This window comes from Phyllopteryx taeniolatus, chromosome 1 (assembly GCF_024500385.1).
Source record: "Phyllopteryx taeniolatus isolate TA_2022b chromosome 1, UOR_Ptae_1.2, whole genome shotgun sequence".
NCBI lineage: Eukaryota > Metazoa > Chordata > Actinopteri > Syngnathiformes > Syngnathidae > Phyllopteryx > Phyllopteryx taeniolatus.
In genome coordinates this window covers 25,073,609-25,094,842 of record NC_084502.1, presented here as the reverse complement: position 1 = coordinate 25,094,842, position 21,234 = coordinate 25,073,609, and the positions used below count along the sequence as shown (strand labels likewise).

At 40.9% G+C, this 21,234-nt stretch overlaps 1 protein-coding gene across 7 annotated transcripts in view; it reads right to left on the bottom strand.

Annotated features, from left to right (window-relative positions):
• LOC133482737 (forkhead box protein J3-like) overlaps nt 1-21,234 on the bottom strand; it is a 105,243-nt gene that overhangs the window by 36,170 nt on the left and 47,839 nt on the right. For 2 of the 7 annotated variants that reach the window (XM_061783186.1, XM_061783209.1), the window contains exons 3-5: nt 14,373-14,447; nt 9,057-9,140; nt 1,743-1,871 (exon numbers count right to left, since the gene is read on the bottom strand). In XM_061783186.1, the coding sequence (XP_061639170.1) occupies nt 1,743-1,871; nt 9,057-9,140; nt 14,373-14,447 (288 nt within the window). Of the gene's footprint in view, nt 1-1,742; nt 8,736-9,056; nt 9,141-14,372; nt 14,448-21,234 lie in introns of those variants that run through there. The other 5 variants (XM_061783199.1, XM_061783234.1, XM_061783191.1 and 2 more) reach the window with 4 other exon arrangements.

Genomic DNA, 21,234 nt, shown 5'->3' with positions numbered 1-21,234 from the left:
AAGACAAAGTGGTATGTGTGGAGAAAACCAGGCACTGCTCATCACCTGTCCAATACAGTCCCAACAGTCAAGCATGGTGGTGGCAGATCATGCTGTGGGGGTGTTTTTCAGCTACAGGGACAGGACGACTGGTTGCAATCAAAGGAAAGATGAATGTGACCAAGTACAGGGATATCCTGGACGAAAACCTTCTCCAGAGTGCTCAGGACCTCAGACTGGGCCGAAGGTTCACCTTCCAACAAGACAATGACCCTAAGCACACAGCTAAAATAACGAAGGAGTGGCCTCAGAACAACTCCAAGACTGTTCTTGAATGGCCCAGTCAGAGCCCTGAATTAAACCCAATTGAGCATCTCTGGAGAGACCTGAAAATGGCTGCTATTTCAGTTTTTCTTTTTTAATAAATCTGCAAAAAATTTCAACAATTCCATTTTTTCTGTCAATATGGGGTGCGGTGTGTACATTAATGAGGACAAAAAAATAACTTAAATGATTTTAGCAAATGGCTGCAATATAACAAAGAGTGAAAAATTTAAGGGGGTCTGAATACTTTCCGTACCCACTGTCTATAGTTTTTGTTCTTGTTTTTTCTTTTAATATTATTTTACTTAAGAAAAAATTATATTTTGGTTGCACTTTTAATATTAAAAGTTGACAATGGATGGATGGACTTCTGATAGTTACATGTCTCGAATTGGGACTCAGTATTGGCAGACTTGGACTCGGGTGGAAAAAAATTTGATCGGGACCTCTCTAGTATTTTTTGTTGAGATTTAATTACACAATAATTATTGTGTGTTTTTAAAATGTCACACTTGACAAATACCACAAATAAAAAAAATACAATACTGAAACTAATAAAAATAAAGAAAGCATTTTTGAAAAAATAAAAACAAACATACCTTCTCTAAATACTAATTAAAACTAACTGAATTTGAAAAACAAAAGTCAAAATGAAATAAAAACTAACTATCCATCCATTTTCTGAGCCGCTTCTCCTCACTAGGGTCGCGGGGGTGCTGGAGCCTATCCCAGCTGTCATCGGGCAGGAGGCGGGGTACACCCTGAACTGGTTGCCAGCCAATCGCAGGGCACATAGGAACAAACAACCATTCGCACTCACAGTCATGCCTACGGGCAATTTAGAGTGCCGCTAAAAACTAACTATAATGGAAAATCCAAAACTATTATAACGTTGGCAACATGACGCTGTTTTACATTATTTAACACACACAGGGGTGCATTTTTGTCGCAACCATCATGCCTGCAGTTACAACAGAAAGAGACAGGGTCCCATGCAGCCCAAGAGGCACTTGAGAGGGTACACCTTTGGTTTGGTTACATTTTGGACTGAAGAAGTCCAACGCAGAGTAGAAAACAGTCATATGCAAACTGTGCCACAAAAAGATTCCCTCACTTGATGCCACACAACAAACCTCTTCTATCACCTGGAGAAGATGTACGAAAAACTATATTATATTCCAGCACTGCTGGATGTGTCACGAACGGATTGAGGCTGGACCCAAGAGCAGGCGGAGGCTGAGAGGTTGTGATGAACAGTTTATTGAAAAAAGGAAAATGTAGATGGTCCTTGAGGTGCGCTGGCAGATAGTTGAGGCAGGGAATGTGTGGCAGGCGGTGACGAGGGCAGGCGCCTGGCTTGGCGGCGTGGGTGCAAGGAACACTGAGGACAAGGAGAGACACAGAGGTCAGAAAGGACACGAGGAATTGAGTAGGCTTACTTCAAGACCGAGGAGCTGTGGTACCGCTGTAGAAGCTTCAATACTCTTGCAAGGTTTTCTGGGTTCAGGCAGGTTTAAAAGCAGGTGGTAACGAGGGCTGATTGATGACAGGTGCGGCCGAGGAAGGTGCTGGAAATAGAGAGAGGGGAGGGGAGAGAGAGATCGAGAGGGCGCAAAGCCCCACCCAGGCTCCAATAGTAGAACTGCAGGATGGCTCATGACAGGATGCATCTCATTTGTGACAGGTCTGTTTAATTTCGCTTCAAATAGAGTGAGAAAAAGTAAGCTGTCATAGTATCCATCCATCCAATTTCTGAGCCGCTTCTCCTCACTAGGGTCGCGGGCGTGCTGGAGCCTATCCCAGCTGTCATCGGGTAGAAGGCGGGGTACACCCTGAACTGGTTGCCAGCCAATCGCAGGGCACATAGGAACAAACAACCATTCGCACTCACAGTCATGCCTACGGGCAATTTAGAGTCTCCAATTCATGCATGTTTTTGAGATGTGGGAGGAAACCGGAGTGCCCGGAGAAAACCCACGCAGGCACGGGGAGAACATGCAAACTGCACACAGGCGGGGCCGGGGATTGAACCCAGGTCCTCAGAACTGTGAGGCTGACGCTCTAACCAGTCGGCCACCATGCCGCCAGCTGTCATAGTATGTAGTATAATTTTTCATAGAATAACTGAAAACGTACTATAGGATATCGTGGGGTATAGTTATCGTGATATAAAATGGCCCATATCGTGATAGATTTTAGCACTAATGAGAAGTAGTGTTATCCTGCCATGTAAAGCAATAATGTTTCAGTGTAAAAGGTACACGAGCTAAGCTGTTTCGAGGTGACTAGATGTCTTTTCCACACAGCATAGGTACAAAAAAGCATCAAGCTGGCAATAAATTTCCTTAGAATGTGTTCGGCCGTTCCACTGTGACTGGTCCCACCTTCCTGCGCCTCTACCGTCATTGGACGGATTTCCAGTCATTATAAACAGCCCCACTAATTGGTTGTGATGTCATTCTGTCCTTGCCTCCCAATTCGTGAGCTGCAGCCAGCCTGTCATGGGCAGCGGGAGTTTAATGGGCCAATGCACCCCCAAATAGCCTCCCTTCACATTGCCCATTGTCTATTCAGCTGAACTATGAAGCAATGTTTCATAGACAGTGTATTAATTCATCATTTTGATGACATATATCACCGTTAAAAATACTGTGCTTTCCACTTTGCACTTATTCTAAAAATATTGCTGCAGCATAGTTATACTCTATTTATTACTTACCATTTACAGACGTAACATGTTAATCTGTTTTTTCTTGTTTATTCTAGATTCAAATTTCTTTTAATCCGTCCTCAATGCTGTTATCTTTTTTACTTGTACTTTATTAGTTGTGTTATAGTATTAATGCAAGTGTCTATGTGTGAATATTGTTGCTGTGACAATTTAATGTTCCTCACTGGATAAATAAATTATCTATCCATCTGTGTAAACTATGCTCCTCCATTTTGTTGGGTAGAGTTGGTGAATTAACGGGAGCGGCATTCGCAATCCACGCTGTCGAAGCTTAACCTGCACTCGGTGCACGCATCCCTCTGTGGCGTCGTCTTCGCTTCCACCATGCTCCATAGAGCCATAGCCGCTCTGCCAGTGAGTTTGAATTTGTGAAAGTTGGTGAAATAAAGTCCAGAGTAGATTCCCTAATGTTTAGCAAATCTTCCCTTGTGTAAGTAAGTCACGTAATTTCTCCAAAGATGAAAGAAAAGGACAAAAACATAGACAGTACTAGAGAGCGTTACCGAGGTGACCACTCGGGTCGGCACCATCTTGTATGGGAACATAGCCCCGCCTATTGCCCGCTGTAGATACATCGCAGTGCGCAGGGGTATCAAGTCTGTTCATATCTGCAAAGCTTGCAGCGAGCACAGAAACCACCGGAGCTGAGAGTCTAGCAGTCGTGGTACGAGTTTCATCAGTATACCAAATACAATCAATTGACTGTCTTAAGGGCAAAACTAATCATTGCACAAACTCACAAATCCACTCGCAAAGTGGATCACTCGGGACTGGAGACCACTTTCAGTGGTAGAAGATAAAGTATTAGAAAATGTCCTACATCTAAGTGCATCTCAATAAATTAGAATACTGTAGGAAGGTTCATTGTATTTCAGCATTGCAATTCCAAAAGTGAAAGAATCATTTAACACAAGAAAATACTTTTCAGAAGGCCATTTCCAACCTCGTTTCCATATTAAAATCTTTTTGACTGTTTGTTATGTAACATTCTAATTTCCTGGACATTGCAAAATGTGGGTTTTTGTTAGCTTGACAAGCTTCAGTATTCGATTCGACGAGAACAGACGGAACACGGCATGTTTACGTACATTAGTGCTAGTAGTAGCTAGGTAGCTACGTAACGATATTGCCGGCTGCTTGCGAGCCGTTTTATTAAGTACGTGAACATACCTCAAGCTCTCCTTGAATGGACATCCCAAAACGTACTCCCCCGAGCATCCGGTGACCACCCCACGTTTTTTCCTCTTTTTGTTCTTTTTTCCCCCCAACATTATACATCGGCGCAATCCTTGTTGTTGTTCCCATGGTAACGATTGTAGCAGAGCAACGCGTCATTTCTGTCCAATGGGAACAACGATTGTTACACCCGTGGCTTTGTTTACAAATTATAGTTTGCTTTCCAAATGTACAATGTGAATGCGAACCACACCAAACAAAAAAAATAAAGTCAGTTTTTGGTCCGGATCAAACAAGCGAACCAAAGGACTTTCCTGGTGTGAATACACCGTAAGACTAACAAAACATAAAGTACATGCAATAGGACATAAAACAACAAAACACGTTTATGAGGTCATTACAAACAAAAAAACAAGTTTGATTCCTTTATTTGTACAGAAAATAAGTAAAAAAATAAATAATAATACTTCTTATGCCTACAAACGGGCATAAGTTCATCCAGTGAGGTAAGTGGGTCACTGAAAAAAGATGAGCACCAAGTCATAACCTCTGGTGCTCATTTGAGAAGCAGATCAAAATTTTTATTCACCCCGCTTATAGCCCTAAAGGTAGAAGTGGATGTTTCTCTGTTGATTGCTCCAATTCATACTAAGCACAAACAACAGTTCTGTTAAGGTGGTCAAAAAGGAATATCACTACACTGCACTGAGTCAAATCAATTTTTTTGGTGCGCTGAGGAGCATGCTAATCAACTATAAAAGGTACAATATTCTGACTATATCCAGAGAATGAGATGACATCTGCAATGGAGAGCTCACTCTGTTCTCTTTGTATTCACATTCACAGGTTCACGACACAACCAGCCGCAGTCTGCTGGGTTTATGCAGGGTTACATATATTTATAGCCTCGGCTGCTGTCAATCACTTTCACCAAAACCCACTTTCATTCCCCCTTGCATCAACTCAGACGCTTGTACCTGCTGTTTTCTGTGCAATCTTGAGCACAGAACAAGTCTACAAGCCTGCAATTAGCACAGACTTACATCTGGGTCAACCCTGCTTGATCTGAAAGAAAATAACATGCAGCAACAGTAAGGTGTGCATATAAGCTGCAACACTTGCTGGAGGACGTGCAATATATTAATGAACATCGACTTGCCACAACATTCTGACATTCTGACATGTCATGGACAATCGAAATGGATTCCATACAATAATTAGTTGTATCAAAACATCTGTCTTTACAACAGTTAGAGCAATGGCTAATATGTTAATTACTGTTGATGTTTATTAATTGGGTTGTAGTTTGCATAGGTTTACAATATTTTTATTTCCTTGGTTTCCTACAGGAGTCAAAATATTAGAATCAGCTATCCGTATGGTCCAGTGCAGTCTGACACCACTGTATACTACAACCACAATAATAAACATATTATTCAATGAACACCTCTCTGACTGTGTCAGTCAAAAAAGAGCATTAATAACATAAAGGTAGAACTGTTTGTAAAGCGCTTACATTGCCTCGCTTTAGATGTGTGGCTGACTGGTGGAAGTGGGGATGTCTGTCACTCAAACGAAGCAAAGAAACTATAACTATTTTGTCAATATACAATTGCAAAGTATTGTTAACTGAAAAAAGAAATGAGACTACATAGTGGTTTTTTTTCCCCTGGACTGCGTGAGTTAAGCATGTTCATATTAATGCAAATATCTACAAAATGTAATGTTGCCTCTCTGGGATTAATAAAAAGATTCATTCATTGCAAAAAAGCAACCTCTTGCTTGTTTAACATAAACTGAAAAAAAGTGTCCAGAGACCAAATTACTTTGAGATGAAAGCTTGTTCCAAATGTAATGGACTCCTCAGGTTTCTAAGATAACACCTTCATGAGAAATGTGATGCATGTGAGGTCACAGTGACCTTAAAGATGAACCCAAGTCATTTACGTGTCTTGTTTCTAAACAGATTAAATAAGTCTGAAGATAAGTGTTGAAAACATGCAAAGACTGAACAATATAGTACTGAATTGTTGGGATATACACACAGTGGATATGGAAAGTATTCAGAACCTCTTAAAATCTTTCACTTTTTGTTATATTCCAGTCATTTGCTAAAATCATTTAAGTTAATTTTTGTTGTACACACAGCACCCCATATTGACATTAAAAAAACAGAATTGTTGAAATTTTTGCAGATGTATTAAAAAAGAAAAACAGAAATATCACACAGCCATAAGTATTCAGAACCTTTGCTGTGACACTCATATAGTTAATTCGGGTGCTGTCCGTTTCTTCTGATCATCCTTGAGATGGTTCTACACCTTCATTGGAGTCCAGCTGTGTTTGATTATACTGACTGGTCTTGATTAAGAAAGCAAGATACTTGTATATATAAGACCTTACAGTTCACAGTGCATGTCAGAGCAAATGAGAATCATGAGGTCAAATGAACTGTCTGAAGAGCTCAGAGACAGAATTGTGGCAAGGCACAGATCTGGCCAAGGTTACAAAAAAAATTCTGCTGCACTTAAGGTTCCTAAGAGCACAGTGGCCTCCATAATCCTGAAGTGGAAGACGTTTGGGACAACCACAACCCTTCCTAGAGCTGGCCGTCCGGCAAAACTGAGACATCGGGAGAGAAGAGCCCAAAGATCAGTGTGGCTGAGCTCCAGAGATGCAGTCGGGAGATGGGAGAAAGTTCTAGAAAGTCAACCATCACTGCAGCCCTCCACCAGTCGGGGCTTTATGGCAGAGTGGCCCGACGGAAGCCTCTCCTCAGTGCAAGACACACGAAAGCCTGCATGGAGTTTGCTAAAAAACACCTGAAGTACTCCAAGATGGTGAGAAATAAGATTCTCTGGTGTGATGAGACCAAGACAGAAATTTTTGGCCTTAATTCTAAGTGGTATGTGTGGAGAAAACCAGGCACTGCTCATCACCTGTTCAATACAGTCCCAACAGTCAAGCATGGTGGTGGCAGATCATGCTGCAGGGACAGGATGACTGGTTGCAATCGAAGGAAACATGAATGCGGCCAAGGACTGGGATATCCTGGACGAAATCCTTCTCCACAGTGCTCTGGACCTCAGACTGGGCCGAAGGTTCACGTTAAAAAAAGACAATGACACACAGCTAAAATAACAAAGGCGTGGCTTCAGAACAATTCCGTGACTGTTCCTGAATGGCCCAGTCAGAGTCCTGACTTAAACCCAATTGAGCATCAAAAGGGTGCTTCTTCTAAATACTGAGCAAAGGGTCTGAATACTTATGGCTCTGTGATATTTCAGTTTTTCTTTTTTAATATATCTGAAAAAATTTCAACATTTCCGTTTTTTTCTGTCAATATGGGGTGCTGTGTGTACATTAATGAGGAAAAAATGAAAAACTCTTTCAACAAATGGCTGCAATATAACAAAAAGTGAAAAATTTAAGGGGGTCTGAATACTTTCCATACCCACTGTATGCCCCTGACCAATCCAAAGTTCTAGAACACGGCAATGTTTTCCCGTTCTTTCTTATTTTATTTTTAATTGAAAGTCAAGTAGTTTAAGTCCAAAGAATAGTCACACAGTTATGTGAACTTCCACAACAGAGTTATGAAGAACTTTCTGAAGAATATTTGATTTCCATTTTAGAGATAATGTCACGTGTGTTCAGCTGTCATACAGTATCTGCTCAAGGTTTAGAATACACTTTTGTTTGTAGATTGATTACAGGATTTCTTTTGTAAATTGAATAGTTTATTTGTACTGTGCTTTCATTTCAGAGTAAAATGAGAAATTGAACTGCATGAATTTCAATTTTAAAAAAGGCTGGAAAAATTGGGGTGTTCTAAAGCTTTTGACCAGCAGTGTAGTTTAAAACTGTTTTTCACCAACTCAGTTGTCCAGATTTTTTGGGCGCGGGGCTAAAACAGCGTCGCACTGATGTCACCAGTGAACAGGAAGAGTTGACCCGCCACTACTATATAAACACCAAGGGCCATTATTCCATGCAGTGGCAATTTGGCGAAATTGCCACTTCCTTATTCAAAATAACTTGACCCAGTTCTACAAGTACAGCGTGCAGTTATCCATCAACCTATGCCCAAAACTTGGAAAAAAATACATCTTCACTGAAGTGTAATGTGTTTTGTGTTATTTGGGCTACAGTGTCTTTGCTGTCTGCCCTCACACGTCGTGTTACCAGGTAGCGGTGAACCGAATGGGATCTGCCGCGCCGCGGCCCCTTGCCAGCCTGATAGCGGTTAGAGTAGCCGCCGGAGGTCCGGCACAAGGGCATAAGGGATGTCAGCCACACAGTTGCCGGCCGCACGTCGCGGGGTGAAAATGAGGAGGGAAAAAAAATCTTCCAGGGGGACAGGTGCGTGTCGTGCTGTTGGTCATTACGCCGTGGCTCAGAGGCTGCTTCTCTGCAGCCCATGAGCGCGTGCAGTGAGAGAAGGCACATATTTGATTGACAGCTGAAAGTTCCGGGGAGGCGGGGTTTTCAGAGCCTTCAGTGACATGCCCACAGCATCTGGAAGCTGAAACAATGTCCCAATTCTTGACCATTTGGAAGCCTGGAGACATTTTTCTCCTTCATTCATTCACTGTCCAGCTTGTTAACAATGCTCTTATCTGTGGTGTGTCAAATTTACAAGACATTTTTTTGGGCGTTTTTGGTTCATCTTTAACTGTAATGTGCATCTACTGTATGTAGCAAGTCTGTGACAGACAGCACACAGTACAGTTAATACGGTTCTGTATTTGTGGAGTGAATGATCATTATCTTCAGAAGTATTCCATACAATACCAATCCCAGCGCATGTACAGTATTTAACAATAGATGTGGAAATACAACTTACCCTTTCTCCAGATCGTGGCCTCTTCTTTGGCCTGCTGGGTGCAGCGTCATCTTTAGGGTTGGTGTCTATGGCCCAATAGGAACCCTGTGGGAGGACACCAGTGAAAGAAACAGTTATGCCTATTTGGCAGTAGTTCAATTTGAATAGGAGAATGAATTTGTTGCTTGTCTCTCAGCATATACACAATAAAATACAGGAAGTTATGGAAAAGAAAGTCCAATATGATTGAATTTTTGTGTTCTGCCTTCATAACACTTAACAATAAAGTCCAAGTAAATACACCGTTAATTTGGACAATGACAAGTATTTTATGATTTCGCCATTGTACGCCATTCAATGGATTTGAAATAAAATAATCAATCTGTTGAAGGAATTACTCTCATTTTATGTCCAATGCATGTTCAGGGGCTTAATCAGTGGACTGGTCTCAATCCGCTATATGCGGAACGTCCCAGGACCAAACCCAGAAAACAGGTTAGCGGACTTTCTGTGTATGCTGTGTATGTATTACTACGGGTTGATTACATGATGGTTTGAAGCTGAACTTGCTAAAATGTTGTTTTCTTTATGGTTGGTGTCTTCGGACAAAAGTTAAATACATGTATATTTGTTTACATATACAAATATGATATGATACATATGATGTATATGTAAACATGAAAAAAGCCGAAACATCGGATATGGCCATATTTGGCGGTTCTGGGGTGTCATCTTGTGTTAAAAAAAAGACATTGTAGACATTTCAAGTTTCTACAAGTGCTTTGTCTCTGTCTCTGACTATAGGGCTTCGCCATTTACCTGAGCTGGAAAGAAGTGATTCGATCTGTTTTGTCAAAGGTTAAGCATATACCCTATTCAATAGAGCAGGGATTTTAAACTTTGGCGCTTGCACCCATGGGGGAGCTGGAGTGCCCTGCAGGTGTGGCGAGAGATTATAGGTGTAATGTTACTTTGCTATTATAACTCAGGGTTGGCACTGGGTCATAAAACCACTTAGCCAGTGTGGATAAAAAGTACAAAAATCTTCTAGCCACATTTGTGTGTAGTTACCCACATTATGTGTGTTTATGTGGCTAAACCTTTACCCACACTTACCCAGTCCTCGTTACTGGGAAGCCGATAAGCTTTAACGATGTGGGCCCAATTAAAACTACCTAGTCATCATTCAGGAGTAGGGCTGAAAGATACAGGAAAATACTCCTAAATGTGAGGGTTTTTTTTATTTCTTCGAAACAAAGATTGCGATTGTGATTTAGCATGCGGTTTTTAGAGAGGAACTTTGTAATCTTCAGCATTATTCCCTAAATACAATAAATACATTATTTTATAGTATGACCAACACAACATTGGATATAGCCAACAAACAACTATTTCCTGTAGGCCAGGCCTAAATGCTATGATGACTTGAGATGAAGAACAAATCTTTATTTTACAATTGAATTGTAAAAAGAAAAACCTTCAATTGTAGTAGAAAATTGACTTATTGATTTAACATCATGCAAAAATGTAATATTGTATAATGATGCTCGACAGTAGTCGTAGCACTGCTGTTAGTGTCAGCCGAGTATCGAGATAAAGTAGAGAGTGACACGAGTGACACTTTTCATCACCAAGATGTGAGTATAAAAGCGGTTGAAATGGTAAACGGTATTAAATGTTGATTAATGTTTTTATCAATTATAGTAAAAGTGTTAAATTCATTCACTTATTTGATCATCCTCAAAAAGGGTCTTAAGAACTTTATATATAATTTTCTCAAATTTAAACTTTTTAGTTGAAGATAAACATTAATATTCTAAATCTCTGATGGTAAATATTAGTCGGCTAACTTTAGCTGTCAGATACCTTTAATTGTAACAGATTTCAAAAGCAGGACAAAGTGGTCTAAATTCAGACATGCAAACACCAAAGGCACGAAAAAGATGACAAAAAAAAATTAGGGGAGGTCTGGGGGGATCCCCGAGCCCCCGCAGAGAATGTTTTTGATTTTAACATAAATTAAGCAATCTGGAAGACTCTAAAGAGTACAATAAGGCTATATATATATATATATATATATATATATATATATATATATATATATATATATATATATATTATATATATTATATATATGCCTCATTTCTTAGATTTTTCTGTTCTGGCCTCCAACTTAACCCAGGCCCATCTCCACATGCACCTGGTGCCTGCTTCAAGCTGTGCCACATGAAGAGCATCCTCCTCTTTAAGCACTCCATCCATCCATCCATTTTCTGAGCCGCTTCTCCTCACTAGGGTCGGGGGTGTGCTGGAGCCTATCCCAGCTATCATCGGGCAGGAGGCGGGGTACACCCTGAACTGGTTGCCAGCCAATCGCAGGGCACATACAAACAAACAACCATTCGCACTCACATTCACACCTACGGGCAATTTAGAGTCATCAATTAACCTATCATGCATGTTTTTGGGATGTGGGAGGAACTCGCAGTGCCTGGAGAAAACCCACGCAGGCACGGGGAGAACATGCAAACTCCACACAGGCGGGGCCGGGGATTGAACCCCGGTCCTCAGAACTGTGAGGCAGACGTCTTTAAGCACTCATTCTGGAAAAGAATTGACGAAAATCATTGTTTCACTTCATTTTTCACTATTACCAACTTCAAAGCCTAATCCCAAATGCATCCTCCAGGAAAATATTAAGTACAATATTTTTCTGGTTTTATTGGCCATTTCTGAATTTGAAGTGAGTTCATTGTGTGTTGTGGCAAAATCCTTAACAGCGCTCCATCGCTTAATACATTTAACATTAACATCAGTAAACTAGATAATTGTAGCCACGTTTCTTAATACAAAATGTATTAGCGGATCTGCTCTTGTCGCCGTGTGCTTCGCGGTTCCACTTGGGACCACAACCAGGGCCCTGACCCGTAGCACTTCAACGCGAAAATACAAAAGACCAGCGCAACAAATATCATACTGGCTGATCTGATGAGCAAAAATGTTGCTTAAACGTAAGAGTAGCAATAGAGCTGTGATTCCCAACCTTTATTGAGCCAAGGCACATATTTTACATTTGAAAAATCTTACGGCACATCAACAAACAAAAATGCCACAAAAAGTGGATACACAAGTCAATTATACACATTCTAACATCTAATAGAAAAGCATGTATTTGTTCTGTCTGTCTTGATATGCCGCTGGCATAGTTAGATGAACAGACACATTATTTGTTGTCAATAAATAATATTTTGACCAATTCAGTGAAATTTGATCATTTCCCACGGCACACAAGAAGAGCTCTGTGGGCACAGTAATGTGCCGCGGCACATTGGTTGGGAATCACTACAATAGAAGATGTCCGCTCCAGAGGTGGGTAGAGTAGCCAAACATTATCCTCAAGTAAGAGTACTGTTACTTCACATTTATATGACTCAATTAAAAATGAGTACTCCAAAAAATTACTGGAGTAAGAGTAAAAAGTACACAGTGAAATTATTACTCAAGTACTGAGTAAATAGTGAGTAGCTTCTGATTTTTTTTTTTTTTTTACGCACGATAATCAGCGAGGCAGGCTTATCTAGTGTGAATACCTATTTCCGGGAAGCCCAATGTGTGAGCTCATGTGACTTTCTTGTGCCATTTGATTGGTGAACTAGACTTAAACGTCTCTAGTGCTTAAATTGGATTGACCGCGCCCGACCCGGAAGTCGAAGTCGGAGTCTTGCGCATGAAATTGTTGATAAATAAGCAAAAATTGATCAATAAAAGTAGCATGCGATATTTACATCATTGTAACGGAGTAAAAGTACCGTTACTTATTAACAGCAGAAGCGGTGGAAGTTTTTTTCTGGTCTCGTCAACTCCTGTGACTTCGAACGCACAGGCGGAAACTCAGGTCGCATATTAGTCTGCCGCAAACCAATATTCAGAAATTACATCTGTGTGTGGATGGTGGCTTGGTGGAATAGCTGCCAGCGTTCAAGGAGTACGAAACAGCCTATGACGTCAGCGACGGCGACACCCCCCAGGAAAAACTCATCGGATCTATACGATTCATGTAAATGGCCTATTTTGAGTTCAAAACGGCGAATTTCGCAGAAAGGCGACTGATTTGCATCTATGCTGGCCGGCAGATTGAAGAATTTTCCGAAGCGAGGGAAAAACTAAACCATTAACATGGTTCACACACGGCAGAATGAGCGCGCTCACTAACCTTTATTGGGAAGGGCTTTTGAGTTTTGATGCAGGCAATTTTGATTCGCCAGCGTGGCGAATGTGGGCAAGATTCGCTTCGCCACATCGTGTTTCAATTAGCCATTGGCAAGGTGACAAACGGGCAGCGTGAACCCTGTAACTACAGTTTAGTTTTTTTTTGCCAAGTGAGATTTTTTTTTTTTCACAAAAGAATATAAAATGTTTCAACTCCTAAACAACTATCAAACATTTAAGGCACAGGGAGAACATGCAAACTCCACACAGGCGGGGCCGGGGATTGAACCCCGGTCCTTAGAACTGTGAGGTAGACGCTCTAACCAGTCGACCGCCATGCCGCAACAAGACTAAATCATTTAATTAAAAAAAAGGTTTCAACAGGTTTGTGAGATGCCTATTGATAAACGACTTTTTTAAAGTTGTATTATTTTGAGTTTGTGTGCTAGTGAAAGGGCGTGTCAACAAGGATGTTCTTCCAGGCCTGCAATCAAGTTCCTCTACTTTTCAATCAGTGCTGGTTCCTTTATAAATCACAGACGCACGGCAAAATCCTCCAAATAAAGAATGACAGTGAGGAGTAAATCAATTTGCTTCTTGATTTCCTCCCGGTATCTCCTTTTCATTTTCTCTCCTTGACTCCTAAAGAGGTCCAAAGCAGCAGATGGAATTTCAGGAGGTTGATCCAGCCCCCCCCCCCCCAACCATCTTTCTCCTACCCCTGTCTCACAGTCCCACATCACTGAACAGTACACAGCCAATTAACATAAGCACATGCATGATTTAGCTTTTCGCCTTCCCTAATGGCTTTAAACAGCCCATGTTACATTCAAGTTCTCTCCCATCATGTTGCGCTATCGACCACTTCGATCCAAGATGTGAATTAAAGTGCCAGTCAGGTCTGAGCCGGGCTAATCAAGGGGGAGCCGCTCGCTGTGTGTCTTTGCAGACCACCACGCAAGCTCAAGAATTCACTGATTTATTTAAACCTTCTTCCTTCTTAATTCATTTTTCAGTAGGCTCAAAATCCCAGCAGCATGGCGCACCCCCCTGATGAGTGCACAAATGTGGCACGAGGGCGACTAAACACGTGAATAGTTATGGCAACCGTGTTGGAGATTGACTTACTTTGCCAGGGTCATCTTTGGAGCGAGGCACTTTCAGAAAACACTTGTTCAAGGACAGGTTGTGTCGTATTGAATTCTGCAGAGAGAAACACGGAAAGGAATGCTGTGAAAGAAAGTGACCCAACAGCTGGAAAAAGTGTTGACAACCAACACAATATGTATATTACATTTAAACTTGCGCAATAAGTACTATAGTCACCCCATTTGTTTTCCTTTCCTTAGAATTCTGTCACCCATTCAAGGCCATGAAATATTTTCACATCAGTCTATCTAACCCTGTCAGTGTGTGTGTGTGCAGAAGTGATTTTCTTGTTACTCAGCAGGCTGGTCAATATCGTCAGTCTCAACAGATTACATTTTGGGAAGAGACCACTTGACCGAAATTGATGTACGATGTCTCAACCGTTGAGTCATCACTGGCGTCCGTGTGTGGTCCTCCCCCACAGCCAGACAGGCAAGAGGGAGGTTAGAGGACAGCAAGCATCACGGTTTACAATGTGAATACACTTAATACACACACTTAATGTGCCTCTAGCAAATCTTGGGATGTGAGTAAAACATTAAAAAAGCAACCTGTGCAGGGTCACAAGTGAGGCAGGCTACACCATGAATTTTGTCACCACTCATCATAGAGACAAAAAACCATTCACAGCCACAATCAGTCCCTATGGACAATTTTGAGTCTTAACCGAACCTAACAATGTGGGAGTACCTTGAGAAAACACATCCAGGCATGGTAAGAACATGACAACTCCACACAAGAGGCCCTGAGCAGGGTATGAAACCTGAACCTCTTGACTGTGAGGCAGACATGCAAACTATATACATGCTATCCATCCATTTCTACACCACTTATCCTCACTAGGGTCTCAGGCGTGCTGGAGCCTATCCCAGCTAACTGCGGGAAAGAGGTGGTGTACACCCTGAACTGGTTTCCAGCCAATCGCATGTTATCCATGTGTAGGTTTTTTAAAGCTAGTATAAGAACTAACCTCTGTTGCCCCTTAGGCTGGAATTAAGTATTACAACAGAAATCGTCACTTCGACATGACATAGGGGACCCCTTGTATGTGATGATTTTACAACATTCTACAACCGTTTTTTTCTGTTTTGAAGGACAGCTAGTGGGGGAAAAAGATGGATTCTTTGGAAGAGGCAATTCATCATTATTGCTTCGTTTTGTGCATGCATTGCTTGGATGTTGCTGAAATGTGTTTATTTTACATCAGGCACCTTATTGGGCAGCTAAGGGGTTCTCAGGAAGATCTATTGATTTTGGTCACGGCAGATCGCTATTGTTTTATTTTCACATCAAAGCCTGTCTGCGTTTGTGATGAAGCTATCAGACAGAAATATCCCAGGCAGTACAATGCAGACAGAGTGAGTCATTCCCTGTTATTGTTGCATTTGTGCATGCATTGTTCGGTGCGTGTATTTTACGTTAAGCACCTTGTTTGGCAGCAAAGGGGTCATCGGAAGGAAGTTTTGTTTGTTTGCAGCAATTATTATTATTATTGTTTTTGTTTACACAGTAATTATTGTACAATTATTTTCTGCTACAGAAACAGAAAATAATGTTCAGTGGGCTTTTTACAACCGCGGTCCGCCCATTGCTTGGTAAAATGTGTAATTTCCGTGACGTCATTTCTGCTACGTCAATTTAAGTGAGCACAGCGCAGAAAATGAATACATTATTCAGTAAATATACAAAATCAAATACTGAAAAATACAGCAAGATGTTAGAGGAGCTGATAGGGTTAATCAGCAGTCATTTTCTCTAGTAGTGGCTTGGGTGAAAAATACGTTTTAACAAAAAAACATACTGTGGCTGTATATTGTAGAACAAAGCACCTGAAGGTTGAGCACTCCTGTCGAGGAATAGATGGTCAATGGGTCAAAGTTATGCTGTTTGAAAACAGGCACTATTCCACCATTTCTGAAGCAAAACTGACACGTTTTATTATTGGTGTGTAAGAAAGCAAGCAAGCAAGAGATAGAGCAAAAGAAGGCTCATATCAGTGCAGGATAACCTGGCATGAACCTGTACTCCCTTCAGGCTCCCTTTCTCCACTCATATGCTGTTGCTAATTAATACCACTGGGGAGATGGAGGAGGAGAAGACAGAGGGATGGGAGGAATTTCTCCACTCTATCTCCCTACTTCTATCACACAGGCTTTGTTTGAGCCTCGGTATCAAGTAGAAGAGAACAGCCTGGTCCACCTGTGTCATAACACAATCCTCCAGGAGAAACAACTGCAGGTGTTGGACTTCTCAGCATTAGCACTGAGTAGAGCACAGACCTCTTCCTTTGCTGAATAATCCTAAATAACATGTTTGCCTGACTTGTTGGATTGTAAAATTGTGCAAAAGGCCATACTACTCTACTCCAGCCCTGTAGGTGGAGTTCCTTCTGCCAAATCAGGTTGGTTACTGCCCCTTTTGGTCCAATGCAAGTGCACAATAACTAAAATATCCAAATTGCGCCAACATTGCTCGACACATCAGCCCTCCCAAAAAAATAAAATTCATAGAATTTGGTTACAGAGTTTTTGCTTAATCCTGCTAACTACCTAAAATGCAAACCAACAACACGCGTTCGTGCTTGGCAGAGGTAATGAGAGCAAACAGGAAGGTATAATGTCTCCCATGCAAAACACGCTAAAAAAATGCATATTGAAGCCTAACAGAAATCTCTGATCCAGTGGTATCTTAAAGCAGGTGTTGGTTCTTCATCTTTTGTTCTAGGAACCCCTTACAAGGGAGATATATTTTTCCAAGGACGCCCTCATAATCCTAATACAAATTAAGTAATCCAAATACAAATTAAGTATAACTACCATTAGCACCCCCTAAATGCCTGTGGAATTATTATTTTTTGAACATTTCAATTTACAATTTCATGACTAGTTTAATAAAAAGAACTTATCCAAATTCCATTGAATTAAATTCAATATTTATCCATCGTAACAAGTTGACAACTAACAACATGGCTGCAAACAGAGAGGAAATAGTTTAGAAAAGCACAGTTAGTGTTGCCAACTTGGCAACTTTTATAACCAATATAGTCACCGTTTTTCACAAAACCAACTAGCAATTTTACTTCCCACTAGGATACAGACAACATGAGCGGAATCATTTTCACATAGTTTTCTGTATGACAAGAAAAAAGCCCATGGAAAGCAATCAGAGAATCAATTATGATGAACATTGCATTTATATGTTGCAAAAGCAGTCATTTATTGACTGCAGCCCTATAGGGGGACACAAGCCAGTGCAAACTGTAGGGCGGTCCCAAGCCCGGAAAAATGCAGAGGGTTGCGTCAGGAAGGGCATCTGGCTTAAAACCTTGCCAAACAAATATGAGCGTTCATCTAAAGAATTCCATACCGGATCGGTCGTGGCCCGGGTTAACAATGTCCCCCCTCCCCCCCGGCACTGTTAAATCATACAAGGAAATCATACAAGGAAAGCGGTTAGGTAAGAAGAAGTGGGACACTGAGAGGACCGAGGAGAGGTGAAAGGAATACATTGAGATGTGACGTAGGGCAGAGGGAGAGGTGGCAAAGGCCAAACAAGAGGCATATGATGACATGTATGGCAGGTTGGACACAAAAGAAGGAGAAAATGATCTATACAGTTTGGGCAGACAGAGGGATAGAGATGGGAAGGATGTGCAGCAGGTTAGGGTGATTAAGGATAGAGATGGAAATATGTTGACTGGTGCCAGTAGTCTGCTGGATAGATGGAATGAATACTTTGAGGAGTTGATGAATGAGGGAAAATGAGAGAGAAGGAAGAGTCGAAGAGGCAAGTGTGGTGGACCAGGACGTGGCAATGATAAGTAAGGGGGAAGTTAGAAAGGCATTAAAGAGGATGAAAAATGGAAAGGCAGTTTGTCCTGATGACATACCTGTGGAGGTATGGAAGCATCTAGGAGAGGTGGCGGAGTGGAGTTTTTGACCAGCTTGTCCAACAGAATTCTAGTGGGTGAGAAAATGCCTGAGGAATGGAGGAAAAGTGTGCTGGTGCTCATTTTTAAGAACAAGGGTGATGTGCAGAGCTGTGGGAACTATAGAGGAATAAAGTTGATGAGCCACCCAATGAAGTAATGGGAAAGAGTAGTGGAGGCTAGACTCAGGACAGTGAGTATTTGCGAGCAACAGTATGGTTTCATGCCTCGAAACCACAGTACCACAGATGCATTATTTGCCTTGAGGATGTTGATGAAAAAGTACAGAGAAGGTCAGAAGGAGCTACATCTTGTCTTTGTGGATCTAGAGAAGGCGTATGACAGAGTACCCAGAGAGGAACTGTGGTACTGCATGTGGAATTCTGGAGTGGCAGAGAATTATGTTAGAATAATACAGGCCATGTATGAGGGCAGCAGAACAGTGGTGAGGTGTGCTGTAGGTGTGACAGAGGAGTTTAAGGTGGAGGTGGGACTGCATCAGGGATCAGCCTGAAGTGCTTATTTGAACATGTACAATTTTCACTTTTTATTTACTTTCTCTTATTTTGAATGCAGCCCCACTTTTGATTTGTAAATGAGAGAACATTACACCGTTGTGTTCATCGTTTGTTTAACGTGGCAGAATTTGTAAGAATCTGACGGATCAGCAAAACACATTAAATTATATTCAAATTAAACGAAAAGGTATTTCAGAAAAATAATACAGAAGAATTTAGATAGTCCTTGTTCTGTCATATTTAAAAAAAAAAACAAATTTAAAAATCACAAATTCTGCCAGAGTATGTAAACTTATGAGCACAACTGTACATATCAGCAGTCATACGTGTTACTTGGCAATTATAAATGCCAAAAGGTTTTTGAATTTTATTGAATTAATTCAATTTGACTGAGGTATTGATTATAAGCACACATAGATATGACGAAGCTACTTAAATATGATCACAAAATACACTATTTGATCTTCCGGACCTTTGTGGCAACAATGGGGAAACACATACTGAATTTTTTTTTTTTTTAAATTAAACTATGAACAAGTTCCTTTTTGGAACGTTAACAACTGAATTATGAACTATGAACTGAACATTTCAAAATTTGTGAACTTCAACAATCATATGCCGTGCACTCGCAGGCAGGTTTTTTCAGCTGGCACACCTAGCGCTAACCTGTTACCTTGGACTTCAGGACTTTTGTTAAAACTATGGCAGAATATATAGCTCCGCAACATAAAAAAAAAAATGCCCACCACTCGTGTGAACTGAGGCTTCAGAAGCGACGTTGAATTAGCAAAATGTTTTCTCGACATGTAAGTTTATCACCTCTTTTTGATATTTGATTGATTGATTGTACATTACAAAAAAATAAAACTTCAATCTGACAACATTTAATGTTACAATAATCCATCCCAATAAGTCGTGGTACCAACTTAACAGTAAAGTCATGTTTACAGTGCACGGTACGTACAGTGTACGTCTCGAGTACGTAAATGAGGGCCATGGCTTTAGTCCGAGACTCGAGGAGGGGAGGGAGTAGTGAAGTGAGGCTATATTCAAATCTTGCTGGCAGTTTTAAAAATATCAAAAACTAAAAGTGTCAAACTCTCCCTTGAAGCCATTTCTCACAGTTGGGTTAGTTTCAAAGTCCTGTTTTGTTCCATTGCCAATGGCTTGTTGGACTCTTGGCCAACGTATATAAGCAGCTTTTATGATAAAAGATATGACTTCATTCAATACTTGTATGAGAGTTTATGTTAAAAAAAATTTTTATACAAATTCTTTAAAGATTGCTTTACGGTTTTTAATGGAATAGTTCAGTGGACAATAAATCATGTTCAGATATTGAAATGGATACAGAAATAAATGCTTAAATTGTGTTTTGAAATACTGTCGAAGCACGTTCCACGTGTGGAATTGCCTTTCATTGCCTGTAGTTAATAAAGGTTTGGGGGTAGATGTGCCTCAGTAGGTAGAGCAGGTTGTCCAGTGACTAAAGGGTAGCTTGTTCAAATCCCGGCTCCGACTGTCCACATGTCGAAGTGTCCTTGGGCAAGACACTGATCCCTAATATGCTCCCAGTGGGCATGGCAGCAGTTGCCCGTCAGTGTATGTATGTGTGTGCGAATGGGGGAATGTGAGGCTTTGTAAAGCACTGTGATAGTGTAGATAATAAGTGCAGTCCATTTATAACTGGAATAAATTTGTATTATTTATGATGTGATAACACTCACTCCAAATTTTAACAAATCGGAGGTCAACCTGGTTCGCGGAAAACAGCTTATGTTTGGAACTAGAGGAACATTTTCCCCCTCACTATTACAGTAATAACTGTATGCATAGCAAGTCGTAAGTGCTTATGCTGCTTAATGTGGCTTGCTTAGGGGTGCGGGCTCCTGGACTTGAGGAGGTTGGTTACATAAGGCACGTTTGACAAGCATGGCTGACTTTTTGACAAAATGCAATGTGATATAATGCGATGTGTGACAAAAAAGAAAGGTTTTGGGGACATGCTTTGGGGTGGAGGGGAAACACGGGATGGTTATGTGTGTGTGCGTGTGTTTGTGTGTGTGTGTGTCTGTGTGTGTGTGTGCGTGTGAGTGCATAGGTGCATGCATGCATGTGAGCTCTTGCATCAGGATCAGCTAAAGAAAGTGATCAAAAACAATTGTTTGTAGATTTGAGCATGTACTGTACATATAGGGGTCATTTTCACAGAATTTATTCAATAGGAAAAGACACGTAAAAAAAAAATGAAAAAATCTAATTCAACCATTTTTTTTGCCGCTTTGGTTTTATATGTGTAAATGTCTCCCATGCTTAGACAGCCTCATTGACAGAACAAATGGTGGTGGCCCATTGAAAGACACTTCTTTTTTTTATGAAGACTTTAAAAAAAGAC